The sequence below is a fragment of the Aethalodelphis obliquidens genome, unplaced genomic scaffold (assembly GCF_003676395.1).
Source record: "Aethalodelphis obliquidens isolate GAN/ISIS:26980383/991018 unplaced genomic scaffold, ASM367639v1 scaffold4, whole genome shotgun sequence".
In the NCBI taxonomy this organism is placed as follows: Eukaryota; Metazoa; Chordata; class Mammalia; order Artiodactyla; family Delphinidae; genus Aethalodelphis; species Aethalodelphis obliquidens.
The window spans coordinates 48,035,231-48,049,365 of NW_020837948.1; the positions used below are offsets into that span (position 1 = coordinate 48,035,231).

Below are 14,135 nucleotides of genomic sequence, written 5' to 3' on the forward strand. Positions count from 1 at the left end.
GTAAAGTTAAAAAAAAGAAGCACAGAACTGAGTGAAAATGAAAAGGCAACATATCAAAAGATGCAGAATATGGCTAAAGATGGGTTAAGAGGGAAAAGTATAGCATTAAATGCTTACTCTAGGAAACAGGGAAAGTCTCAGATCAATCATCTTAAATTCCTTCCTCAAGAAGCTAGAAAAACAGGAACAAAATAAACCCAAAGCAATCAGAAAAAAAGAATAAAAATAAGAGCAAAAATCAATGAAATTTAAAACAAGGCCATAAGGGGAAAAAAAATCAATGAAACAAAAAGCTAACCTTTGAAAAAATTAATAGAAATGATAACGCTTTAACAAGACTGACAAAACAAAGAAGAGTTAAGACACAAATTCAAGTATCAAGAATAAAAGAGAATATCACTATTCTACAGCCATCAAAAGGGTAACTAGGTAATAATGCAAACAAGTTTATGCTGCTATGTTAGACAAATTAGAAGAAATGAACCCACTTACTACCAAAATCCAACCAAAATAATATAAATAAGATGTATAACCCTATAACCATTTAAAATGAATTCATAATTTAAAATCTCCAAAAAAAATAAATCCCATGCTGAGATGTTTTCACTAGAGAATTCTACCAAATATTAATACCAATACTTCACAAACTCTTCCAAAGAACAGAAGAGTAGGGAACATTTCCTACCCCATACTATGAGGCCAGTATTATTCAAATACTGAAACAAGACAAAGATATCACAAGAAAACTACAGACCAATATCTCTCATGAACTTAGACACAAACATTCTCAACACATCAAAAACCTGAGTTTCAGCAATTCTTGAAAAACATTATACACCATAACCTACTGAGATTTATTCCAGCTATGCAAGGCTGGTTCAACATTAAAAAAATCAGTAAGCTACCATCTTAACATGCTACGGAAAAAATCATATGATCATATAAATTGACCCAGAAAAAAGAATTTGAAAATATCCAGCACCCATTCATGGTAAAAACTCACAGTAAACTAGGAAGAGAGATGATCAACCTCAACTTGATAAAGAGCATCTATCCACTCTCCCCCCAAAACAGCTACTGTTAACATCATATTTAATGGCAAAACACATTTAAATGTTTTCCACCTAAGACAAGGAACAAAGCAAGGATGTCTGCTCTCACCACTCTCATTCAATATAGTACTAGAAGTTCTAGCCACTGCAATATGACAAGAAAAAGAAATAAAAGTCATACAGATCAGAAAGAAAGAAAAAAACAGCCCCTATTTGCAGTTGACATGATTGTCTATGTAGAAAATCCCAAGGAATCTGTAAAAAGTCTCTTAAAACTAAAAGGTAAGTTTAGCAAGGTCACAGGATATAAGACCAACATACAAAAATCAATCAGCATTTCTATATGCTAACAAGGAACATGTGGAAACTTAAAAACATAACATTTACAAAACTGCTCCAAATAAAACAAAACCAAAAAAAAAGTACAAATTAAACAATAGGCATACAGGATTGATATACTAAAAATTACAAAATGCTGATTAAAGCAATCAAAGAACTAAATAAATGGAAACATACCATGTCAATATAGTAAAGATGTCAGTTCTCCCAAAACTGATCTATAGGTTTAATGCAATTCCTATGAAAATTTCAACAAAGTTTTTGTAGACATGGACAAGCTTGTTCTAAAATTTATACATAAAGACATGTCTTAGAATAGCTAAAAACATACTGAAAAGAGAATCACTCTACCCAATATTAAGGCTTACTATGTAGCTACGGTTATCAAGAGTGTGATATCAGCAAATGGAGACATACAGACCAACAGAATACAATAAAGAACCCAGAAGTAAACCCACACATATATGCCTAATTAATTTTTTATCAAAGTGCAAAAGCAATTCAATGGAAGAAAGATATTTGCCTTTCCAACAAATGGTGTTAGAGTAATCGGATATTCCTGGGCAAAAATATGAACCTCAATCTAAACCATATCTTTTATAAAAAAGAAAGCAAAATGGATCATGGACTTAACTGTAAAACATAAAAATACAAAACTTTTGGAAACAATCATAGGAGGAAATCTTTGTGATCCAGGCTAGGCAAAGAGTTCTTAGACTTGCCTCTAAAAGCACAACCTATAGAAGAAAATATTAATAACTTAAGCCTCATAAAAATTAAAAACTTTTGCTCTGTGAAAGACCCTGTTAAAAGGAGAAAAAGACAAGCTACAGAATAGGAGAAAATATTTGCAAACCACATTATCAGATAGAGGACTAATATTTAGAATACATAAAGAACTCTTAAAACTCAATAATAAACAAACAATCCTACTGGAAAATGGGCAAAAGAGATGAACAGACATTTCACCCAAGAGGATATACAGATAGCAAATTAGCACATAAAAAGTTTCAATATCATCAATCATTAGGAAAAATGCATAACAAAACCACAATGAGATATCACTAGGCATCTAGTGATCACTAGGCAATGAGAATTGCTAAAATAAAAAATGGTTAGTAGTGAGGACATAGGGAATCAGGATCACTCATGAATTGTTAGTGAGAATGTAAAAGGATACAACTATTCTAGAAAATAGATCGGCAGTTTCTTATAAAACTCAATATGCAATTACTACACGATCCAGCAGTTGCACTCTTGGACATTTATCTGACAGAAATGAAAACTTATGTTCACACAAAAACATAAACACAAATGTTCACAGCAGCTTTTTTTCATAATAGCTAAAACTGGAAATTACCCAAATGTTCTCTGATGAGTGAATGATTAAACAAACTGTAGTATATCCATACCATGGAATACTACTCAGCAACGAAAAGGTACAAAGTATTGATACAAGCAAGAACTTGAATAAATCTTGAGGGAATTGTGTTCAGTGACAAATGCTATTCCGAAAGGTTACATGCTGTATGAACTATTTATAATAGCCAGGACATGGAAGCAACCTAAGTCTCCATCGACAGATGAATGGATAAAGAAGATGTGGCACATATATACAATGGAATATTACTCAGCCATAAAAAGAAACGAAATTGAATTATTTGTAGTGAGGTGGATGGACCTAGAGACTGTCATACAGAGTGAAGTCAGTCAGAAAAAGAAAAACAAATACTGTATGCTAACACATATATATATATGGAATCTAAAAAAAAATGGTTCTGAAGCACCTAGGGACAGGACAGGAATAAAGACGCAGATGTAAAGAATGGACTTGAGGACACGGGGAGGGGGAAGGGTAAGCTGGGATGAAGTGAGAAAGTGGCATGGACCTATATACACTACCAAATGTAAAATAGATAGCTAGTAGGAAGCAGCTGCATAGCACAGGGAGATCAGCTCAGTGCTTTGTGACCACCTACAGGGGTGGATAGGAAGGGTGGGAGGGAGACGCAACAGGGAGGGGATATGGGGATATATGTATACGTATAGCTGATTCACTTTGTTATACAGCAGCAACTAACACAGCAATGTAAAGCAATTATACTCCAGTAAAGACGTTGACCAAAAAAAAAAGGTTACAAGCTGTATGAGTCCATTTATATAGTCTTTTGGAAATGACAAAATGAAGAACAGATTAGTGGTTGCCAGAGGTTAAAGATGGAGAAAGGTGGGTTTAGTTATAAAAGGACAACACAAGGGATCCTGGGAGTAATGAAATTGTTCTGTATCTTTACTGTGGTGATGATTATACAAATCTACCCATGTGATAAAACCGCATAGATTTAAATAAACACCATACACACACACACACACACACACACACACACACACACACACACACACAGTGTATGTAGAACTGGTGAAATCTGAATAAATGAACTATATCAATGAAATTGACTCCTAGTTGTGATATCACGAGATATTGCCATATACCTGGAAAAATAGGTGAAAGAAACATCTCTATTATTTCTTACAACTAAATATGAATCTACAATTATCTCAAAATAAGAAGTTTAATTGGAAAATCTGAGAGATAAATCAATATTTAGGTAGATAGACATGGATGGAAGAGAGGTATGGTTCTACTATTATACAAGTATCTTAACTGTGAACCCAGTGTAGTGGGCTATACCTACAAAGAAGACTTAAAAGAATTGAGAGGGATATCTCTAGGTCTTTCCCTTAGCTAGAGACAGATACATAAAAGAGAAGAATTTTAAAAGTAACACTGAATGTTACAACAATGAACACAGAGTGAATACAGAAAATCTCCTGGAGTAATGTCTCACCCATAGGTTTTCTACAGCTACCACCCACAATCTTGTGTAGGATCTTTTCACACTATAATAATCAGACATGCATTTAAATGCTTTCCAACTTTCAACACAAGTATAGCCAAAAGAGGAGATGTTAAGTCACGAACTCATGAAGAATGAAGCTAAAGTATAAGGAAACGTTTTCTTTCCTACAGTGAAAAATAGGAAATAAAAGCATGAAGACCCTGTTTCTCAAGTAGTAAATGAGCATTTAATCTGCTCCAAATCCTCCAAAGCCATTTTTAAAGATGCAGGTTTATGCAGTGTATCAGTCAGCTCAGGATATCATAACAGAATTCCATATACTAGATGGCTTAAACAACAGAAATGTATTTTCTCACAGTTCTGGAGGCTGAGTCCAAGATTAAGTTGCCAACAGAGTTGGTTTCTAAGTGAAGCATCTCTCCTTGGCTTATATATAGATAGCCACCTTCTCACTGTGAACTCATATGGTCTTTTCTCTGTTCACATGTGCTCCCATTTGTCTCCTCCTCTTCATATGAGAACACCAGTCCTATAGAACTATGGATCCACCTTTATGACCTCATTTAACCTTAATTACTACCTTAAAGGTCTTAATTCCATACACCGTCACACTGGGGGTTAGGGCTTCAATCTATGAATTTTGGAGAGATATAATTCAGTCCAACACCCCATGACTAGCCAGTCCTGGAGTATATTAAGTTTTGTATGGGTGCACGTATATATGTGTGTATTATATGCACTGGAATGGAACAAGTAAAGTATTTGCATGAGAATTCCAGTTCTATCAGTTTTCTCAACAAAAAAAAAATGTGGATAATATCTATTCTCACTGTATAGTTATGAGAATTAAATGAGATAACCTATGTAAACTGCCTAGAATATAGTAAATGATTACTCAATAATGGGCCTCTGCCTTTCCACTTCCTCCCCCCGCAAAAATTAATTAAATATTACTCAAATTGAAACATATCTAAAAAATCATGGGAACTGGATTCTGTCCCAGATCCACCTAGCTCTTTGACCTTTTAAGCAAGTCACTCTACCAGAGTCTGCTTCTGCAATGGTCAATGAAAGAGTTTCCTCGTTTACTAAAATACTATGTATCTATGCATATCACTCTCCTGATTACACAGTAGTCTTCTCTTATCCTCAGGGGATACATTCCAAGACTCCCAGGCATGCCTGAAACCTCAAATTAGTACCGAATCCCATACATACTCTATTTTTCCCATATATAGATACCTATTTATAAATTAGGCACAGTAAGAAATTAACAACAATAATAACATTTATTATATGTTCTATAATAAAATAGAACAATTATAACGATATACTGTAATAAACATTACATGAATGTAGTCTCTCTCAAAATATCTTTCTGTAAAATGTAACACCTTTTCCATCTCAACTAAGCACTATCACACACTGTGGTCATAACTTTTGCAGTTTGAGGTGCAACAGCAAAACTATCATGAATTTCTTTTTCCTTCACAATTTCACAGATAGAAGATTCGTTCTTACTGTAGATCTTAGTAATCTCTGCATATGATTTTTTTCATCCCCTTTTAAGTAGGAAACTTTCACCTTTTCACTTAAAGTAAGCACTTTACAGCTTCTCTGGAATATCCGAATTGCCAACATCACTACTCTTGCGCTTTGGGGCCATTATTAAGTAAAATAAGGCTTACTTGAACACAAGCACTGTGATAGTGCAACAGTCAATCTGTCGACCAAGGTAGGACCACTAAGTGATGGCAGGATACGTTGGACAAAGGTATGGTTCATGCCTGGGCGGGATGGAGCAGGATTTCATCACACTACTCTGAAAGGTGTACAATTCTTAAAACTCATGAATTGCTTATTTCTGGAATTTTCTGCTTAATATTTTTTGTTTGTTTGGGGGCCTCTCACTGTTGTGGCCTCTCCCATTGCAGAGCACAGGCTCCTGGACGCGCAGGCTCAGAGGCCATGGCTCACGGGCCTAGCCACTCCGCGGCATGTGGGATCTTCCCGGACGGGGGCACGAACCTGTGTCCCCTGCATCGGCAGGCAGACTCTCAACCACTGAGCCACCAGGGAAGCCCCGCTTAATATATTTGAGCCATGGTCAACCGAGAGCAACTGAAATCGTGGAAAGTGAAGCCGTGGATAAGGGGGAACTACTATAACATCAAATACTGATGCTACAAAAAGCTAATTTAACTTTCTATAAAGCTTTAGTAAAAGAGAATTACAGTATAAAATTTCAAAATCACTTTCATACACTCTCATTCTTTCAACTCTTCCAAAACTATCCTCTAATTTGAAAAATTAGTACAATGTGTCCGTAGATTAATTTTATCATCTTATTTCTATATCATTAATGCCTTATTGTCCAGCTACATTGTACTTTCTTTTATATTTCTTTCTGTCCCCCCGCAATGTTCATTGTTTTACTCACAAAATCATGTAATCACTGGAACACCTAAAAGCATACTCCAAATCCCATTGAGATGTGATTAGACATATGGAGAAGTTATCCATACATTTTACCTGATAACAACTATTTTTTATTTAGCCCACAACTGAAATGTACTGCAGGTGATTTCAAGATAACACACCTACCATACATACATTGGCATAGTCAAACAATGAGCCATAACCAACATCCATATTCAGTATCTTTGGTTTAAAATTAAGATAATGGTGGTCAGAAGCAAAATATATTGTGGGGATATTTGGACCATTCGATGAAAGACAATTTACCATGTAGACCCTAAGGGAAAAACTTCAAAGTACTTGCCCTTTCTCCCATGCTTTCCCTAACCACTAGTATTCTAATATTATCTAATATTTACTTGTAAATGAATAATACATGCAGTAGGCAGTTACTCTGATGCCCCCAAGAAATCTCACCTTCTAATATTGGTGCCCTTTTATAGCCCACTCCCACACTAAATCTAGACTGACTCACGTGATTAGCACTGGCCATTGGAACGTTAGCAAACATGAAGAACAGAGAGGTTTAATAAGTGTTGGCAGGTGAGGCCTGTCCTCTGGGAATGCTCCCTCATGGAACCCATCTGCCATGCTGTGGAGAAGTTCAAGCTAATGAAATGGAGAAGTTGGGGTGGGGGGAGACATGGACACAGATACACACACAGATGCCCAGCTATCCACCAGCTGTTCCAGCCATCCCAGCTGAGGTACCAGACTTATGAGTTAAAAAGATACCTTGGACATTATAGCCAACAGGTGACACATGGAGCAGTCCCCAACAAGCCCTGCCCAAATTTTAGAATCAAGAGCAAATAAATGTTTCAGCAACTAAGTTTTGGAGTGAAGCAGTAGGCAACTACAACAACACATGTAAACCAATTAGAACAGTTCCTGTTAGGTAGTAAGCAACCAAGAAATGTCATCAGTAATACCTGACAATAATCGCTCTAAGTTCCATCACCTGCCCCCACCGAGGTACTGTTTGGAGTATTTGAGCTGCTCTTAAAGGCATTCTCTCATTTCCCTAATGGCTAGTAAAGAGATAGGGAGCAAAGCAACCAAAAGACCTCTTTATTTTCCCCTGCTTCTTCCTAATTTACCCCTGTCAGGTTTTTTTGTTGCTGTTGTTTTGGCTTTTGGGTCTTTTTTTTTGGCTCTGTCAATAATGTTTGCCTGGTTTCCCTAGAGTGGCTAATCAATGATCCAGACCAATTCAAGCCTTTGGTAGTGCTGTGTATTCTCAGTTAACTGTAGGCACCCCCTTCAACCTACCCCAGACCACAGGTAAATAATTAAGAGTTCAATAGGGGCTTCCCTAGTGGCACAGTGGTTGAGAGTCCGCCTGCCAATGCACGGGACACGGGTTCGTGCCCCAGTCCAGGAAAATCCCACATGCCGCGGAGCAGCTGGGCCCGTGAGCCATGGCCACTGAGCCTGCGCGTCCAGAGGCTGTGCTCCACAACGGGAGAGGCCACAACAGTGAGAGGCCCACGTACCGGAAAAAAAAAAAAAAAAAGGGTTCAGTAGGACAGACTCCTCACTAAAGGTCAAAAGTTTATACTCATTAATTTGTAATTCTTTTCTACCTGACAGAATCTTTAGGCAAAGGGCATAGGAACCAATTACCTCTTGTTCAGAATAAATTAAGCAGCATTGAAAACATACCTGCTACTTTTCCTCTAAGACTTTACTGATTCTAATTATATAAATATCTTATTCTTTTAACACCCATGACCCTTTGCTCATACTTCACTCATGATATTTATCTTAAGCTAGCCTGAATTGACAGTAATTGGTAACTTAACTTTCTACTAGAGAGACATTAAGAAAAGGGGAATCTTACTCATTGTTGTATCCCTTAAATTAAGCTCCTACTACATTGCTCTACTACTCATATAGCAAAAATATCTGGTCCTGGTCAGGAACCAATTTGTCCATAACTAATCTCTTCAATTCTCACCCCCATTTTTATTAAGAAATAATGACTCACCCAGAGTTACAATGCAATCGGTGACAAAGTTAATGAATGCTACATGTCTTAGTACTAACATTTAACAATTATTTGACTTAAGAATGATTTTATTTTTGTAGAAACAGTAAGATGATTCTTAAGGAAAAGAAAGGTATTATTTACATTCCTTGTTTCTTTTTTCTTCTACTTTCAGGCTTGAGAAAGCCTGCGTTTTAGGTCCAGGGTAAGATCTAGTTAAGCCAGATGCCAGGCAAATAACATCAAAGGCAAAGCAGGCCTGGTAGTAACCACAGTTAACTGTAGAGCTCAGAATTCACCTAAATGGGGCAATCACTACTCAGCTCTAGAAATCTATTCTCAAGCAGGAACAGCAACCAGGTAGAGCCAACTCCTCTGATTTCTCAAGTGATGCTAGAAATCGAGACTTCTTAAACATGAAGTTTTCCTATTTTTAAATGGTGGCAAGTAATCACTAAATGCTCCAAATACACTACGAGCAAGCAATATATATCTGTCAGTTGGATTCAGCCCAAGAGCCTCCTGCTACTGCAGGCTCATAGTTAAAAATCTCTGTACATAATTGATGGAGGACTAAGGGAACTATTCTCCTTTCCTATCACCCCTCACCCCTGGGGAAAAGAGAAAGAAATAACAAGGACCACGAAAAGCAGCTACATAACAATACAGGGAGTACCTGTATTGAAAAAAAACTTTGTTAGCAATTTTAGATACAGAACCTTTTATAGCATAAAAATATATGGGGAGAATTTTTTTCTTTTTAAAATTTTTTCCTCAAACTTTGCACACACAAAAAAAGAATATTCAAATACATGTAATAGTTATAATTCTACAAACTTTTCTCGCCTTAACCCAACTAATGAAAATGCTCAGTAATAAACATGAGACTAATGATTCACCATGCACACAGAAAAACAAGGTACAAAATACTAATAGTGTTATTATATTTGCACTGGTCTATCTACATATTGTCACTTGACTCTTGTGACCAACAGCACTGAACCAGCGGGACACATGGTTGAACTCCATGACCAGGGAACCCTGGTCTATCTAACAAACCACTGTGGACTCGATCCTATGACCTGAACCTCCTTAATATCATGCTATCAATAACTAAGGTGACCAGTCACTAGTAATCATATATTAGTCCAAAAGCATTTCTTCAATACTTTTATGAAAGATTTGACATTATTTAACAAAGTCGTTAAGGCTTTTCCTTTTATTTAAAAATAGGAATTTATAGAAAACACTTGAATTCCATCTCTAAACCTGCTTAGCCTGCTAGAAGCCTTTATGAATTTAAAATAAAATTTTTGATATAATCAATCTTGGTAGACAGGCCTTCGGAGTTCAAAACATTCTCTCAAATAGTTATTAGTAAGGGAGTTCCTATAGCAATAGAATTAGTAGGCAATTTAATGACAATAAAATTATATATTATATGGCGAGACTACTAATTTATTGAACACTTACTATGTGCCAGATACTGTGCTGAATATGTTCAGGGGGTTCTCATTAACCTTAAAAACGACCATATGTGGCTTCCCTGGTGGCGCTGTGGTTGAGAGTCCGCCTGCCAATGCAGGGGACACGGGTTCGTGCCCCGGTCCGGAAAGATCCCACATGCTGTGGAGCGGCTAGGCCCGTGAGCCATGGCCGCTGAGCCTGTGCTCAGCTACGGGAGGGGCCACAACAGTGACAGGCCCGCATACCGCAAAAAAAACAAAAAAAACAAAAACAAAAAAAAAAAGAACACACGACCGTATGAGGGAGACACCATTATTGTCCCCATTTTACAGATGGGGAAACTGACCTTTCCAAGATCACACAGCTAGTTAGTAGCAGAGTCAGGATTCCAACCCAAATCTTGTCTAACTTCAGAATTTGCACGCTTAACCACTACACTGTATTGCCTCCAGTGACTTTGGGTTGATATCTAAGATAAAGAAAAGAGGGAAATTTGTACTTCTCAGTGGCAAATTTAAAAAACATACTAGAAATGGAGGATACCTTTTAGAACAGGTACAATTCTCATATACACAGTCACACAAATAATATTTTTATTCCCAAATACAAACAATAATGATGAAAATCTCAAATGGACTTCTCAGAAACATAATTTTTCCTATATACTCACTCATGTTTATTATTAAAAATTTAATGGGAACACTATGTGTTTTCTGCTCAATTCTGCCGTGAAGCTAAAATTGCTCTACAAAATAAATTCTACCTTTAAAAATATTTAAAACTGCAATATACCAAATATGCCTAATTCAATTTAGTTAATAACTGGCATAAGCCTATATTCTTTCATAATGAAAAGTTGCACTTTATCGTAACCACAGGAACCTTAATACTTAAGTGATTTTTTCAAAAAGGCTTGAAGGTGTGTAAACAGTGCAGTATATTTTAAATTTTTAACACCCTCAGAACACCTTCAGAAAAGTCTGCAATACACAGATGTGAAATGATAAGTTGGTATGAAATCAGACCAAAAAATTGAACTCACAATGAATAACATAAAAGGAATACAACACCCCTAAACCATGGCTGACCTAAGTAAGACTAACTTTACTTTTCCATCAAAAGATGTAGCCTTAAGTCAAAAATGTCCTAATTTGTTAAGTCCTTTTTAAATCTTCCAAAGATTATCAAAAAAACAAAAAACAAATGAAAACAAAACCCACGAAAAAACAAAAAAACCTGCAATTGTCTAGAGTGATTGTCAACACAGAAACCAAATCTTTCTTCTTCTGATACTCACCAAGGTTGTCAACATTCTAAAGGAAAATTAAGACAGATATGAGGGATCTATAAAGCAAATTTTACCTACTATTACCTCTTCCCATCAACATTTTCCTCTCACCAAGGTCCAGCTTTATAAATACATACCTAAGTTCACTTATGAAGAGAACAAGGGGGAGGTACCATATATAGAAAAGTCATTTGTCATATATATTCCGCAGTAGACTGTCAAAATTAATTTTCAAATAGAATACTGTATTTGCCACCAACAAAGTGTTAAAGGGAAACACACTATTAATTTTGTTTTGCTCCAATATTGTGCTTAGAAAGCTTCAACTTATAGAAGAATTACACTAATATTAATAAATGGGAATTCTACGGCACAAGTTACAAATATTGTTGGACTATGAGCCCTTAACCACACCTGTAATTAACAGAACTTTCCTTTCTCGCTGACCCACGTTTTCAAAAGTGATCCAAAGACTTCTCTGCATCGCAATGCTTTCAACAGGCAGAAGCTGGGATTTGCAGTGCAACAAAAACAAAGCATTCTGACCAATGCATGTTGCGAATGATATTAACACAATACTCATTTAAATGCTTGTATTCCAAGCTTCTCACTAGTCATCTAGCTTCAACAGGGAACACAACCAGGTTAATACAGACTACGACTGCCTTGGTAGCTGCAAGCTCAGCTGAATCCCAGGACGCCACCTCAATTTGGAAGGGGCAGAACCATATCCGGTTCTCACTGGATACACATTTTCCCATGCTTCCCATCTTTAAAACTTTACATCTTCCCAGAGGAGCAATAAATATACCAAGCCGCCAGGGAGTGTGCCTGTAGGGAAGATGAGTGATCAAATTAAATCCCTATGCACAGAACCATAAGCTTCAAAACTTTTCACAACGAGTAACAGCTGAAAGAACGAGGCATGTTTTCCCACTTCTTTCCAGGAGTCAGCTTCCCCCAAAACACCGGTCTTGACTTACTGGTTAGTTGGCGGAGCGGTCAGCGGGATGGCCACCTCTTCCTCCTCGTATTCTGGTCCATCTAGAGAGTCACCTTCGTCCACTGTTCCCAGGCCCGCGCCCAAAGGGGGCAGCTGAGGAGGCGGCGGCAAAGGAGGGAATCCGCCGCCTGCCCCGAAGGTCTCAGCAGGCAACGAAGTAGTCCCCTTGGTGAAAGCCATCTCCCCGCCAGGTCCGGCGGCGGCAGCACCAGCCACGCCAGCAGCAGCACCTCCCCCTGACAGTCCGGCTCCCCCCAGTGCCCCCACCACAGACCCGGGTCCCAGGAACCCTGACCCCAAAGCGGCTCCGCCACCCAGAGTCCCGGCCACTCCAGCCTCAGCCAGCCCAGGAAAGGGGGCGGCTGCCACAGACAGGGCGGCGGGTATCTTCACCCGACACACTGCCGGATAGGCACTGGAGCCCGCGGCCCCGCCGCCTCCTGCTGCCCCGGCGGTGACCGGGCCGCCCTCCTCACTGCCGGCCTCGGCCGCCATCATGTTGAAGCCCGCTCTACTCTGCCCTACCCTGCCCGCCCGGGAGCCCCGGGGGCCACCAGGCCCGGGCTCCGAGCCGCCCCACCCAGGCGCGTCCCCTCTTCAGCTCCCCAGGCGGAGGAAACAACAACAAAAGGAGAGAGCCCGCCGCCGCGCCCCCTCTTCGGGCCACAGCCCAGGCTCGGGAGCTACCCGGGTTACGGGAAGAGAAGTGGGCAAAAAAAACCAACGCCTGCACAAACGCCGCCCAAATCTTCACCTTACACACCCACACTCACGCACACACACATGCACAGAAGCGAAAAACTTCCTGGCTGCACTCAAGAGGAAGGGAAGCACAGGGGAAGCGGCTGGGGCGGCTGCTGCTCCTTCAGCCACCGCCACGGCCGCCGCCGCCACCGCTTCTTCACCACCCCAGTTCCGGCCACCCCCACCGCAGCCACCGCTGGTGCCGCTGCTGGGGCTGGGGCCACTGCAGCCGCTTCATCCTCCACGGGGCTGAGACGTGAGGGGTGGGGAGAAAAGAGGAAGGGGGGCGGGGTAGTGGGAAAACGGACTGAACTGCTCGCAACCTGGAGCGCTCAGTGAAATCGACGAGAGAGAAAGGAAGGCGGGGCACGGGAGGAGGAGCAGAGGGAAGGAAGGGCGGGGGAGGAGGAGGGGGAGGGCAGCTTCTGCGCAGGCGCCTTCCCGGCGCGGGGGTTGGGGGGCTGGGCCTGGAGAAGGAAAAGGAAGAGTCGGGAGGGAAGGAAGCGGCGGGGACGCGCGGTGCGCGGCCGCGCTCGCAGTCCCGCTCCGGGTGGAGCGCGTGGCGGCGCGGCCGCATCTCTCGTGCGCCGGCCTCCCTGGGCTTTGTTTGAAGGGCCGGTGAGGCGGAGGAGGGGAGGAGTGGGTCCAGTGCGCGCGGCCGCTCAGCGCGGTGAAAACAGGAGAGACGGGAGAGACAAGAAGGGGTTGACGAGGGAGGACCGGGGAGAGGGAAAGGAAGATGCCGCGAAGCCAGTTCCTTGCTTCCTGACCGGTAGAACAAACACCCGTGGCCGGCGGCGCAGAAACCAGACATTCAAGGCCCTCGGAGGTGGGGGGTTGGAGGGGGCGGCCCGCTTGGAAGGTCGAGACCGTACTGTTACTGTTTCCGTTTTCTTTTCATAGTATAAATTAC

General features: G+C 40.3%; 1 protein-coding gene across 3 annotated transcripts in view; it reads right to left on the reverse strand.

The window, feature by feature from the left end:
- Nucleotides 1-13,547, reverse strand: part of RASA1 (RAS p21 protein activator 1) — a 113,065-nt gene extending 99,518 nt beyond the window's left edge. For 2 of the 3 annotated variants that reach the window (XM_027100681.1, XM_027100680.1), the window contains exon 1: nucleotides 12,459-13,547. In XM_027100681.1, the coding sequence (XP_026956482.1) occupies nucleotides 12,459-12,976 (518 nt within the window). In that variant the 5' untranslated portion in view covers nucleotides 12,977-13,547. The remainder of the gene's footprint in view (nucleotides 1-12,458) is intronic. The other variant, XM_027100682.1, reaches the window with a different exon arrangement.
- Between the last annotated feature and the right edge of the window lie 588 nt (nucleotides 13,548-14,135).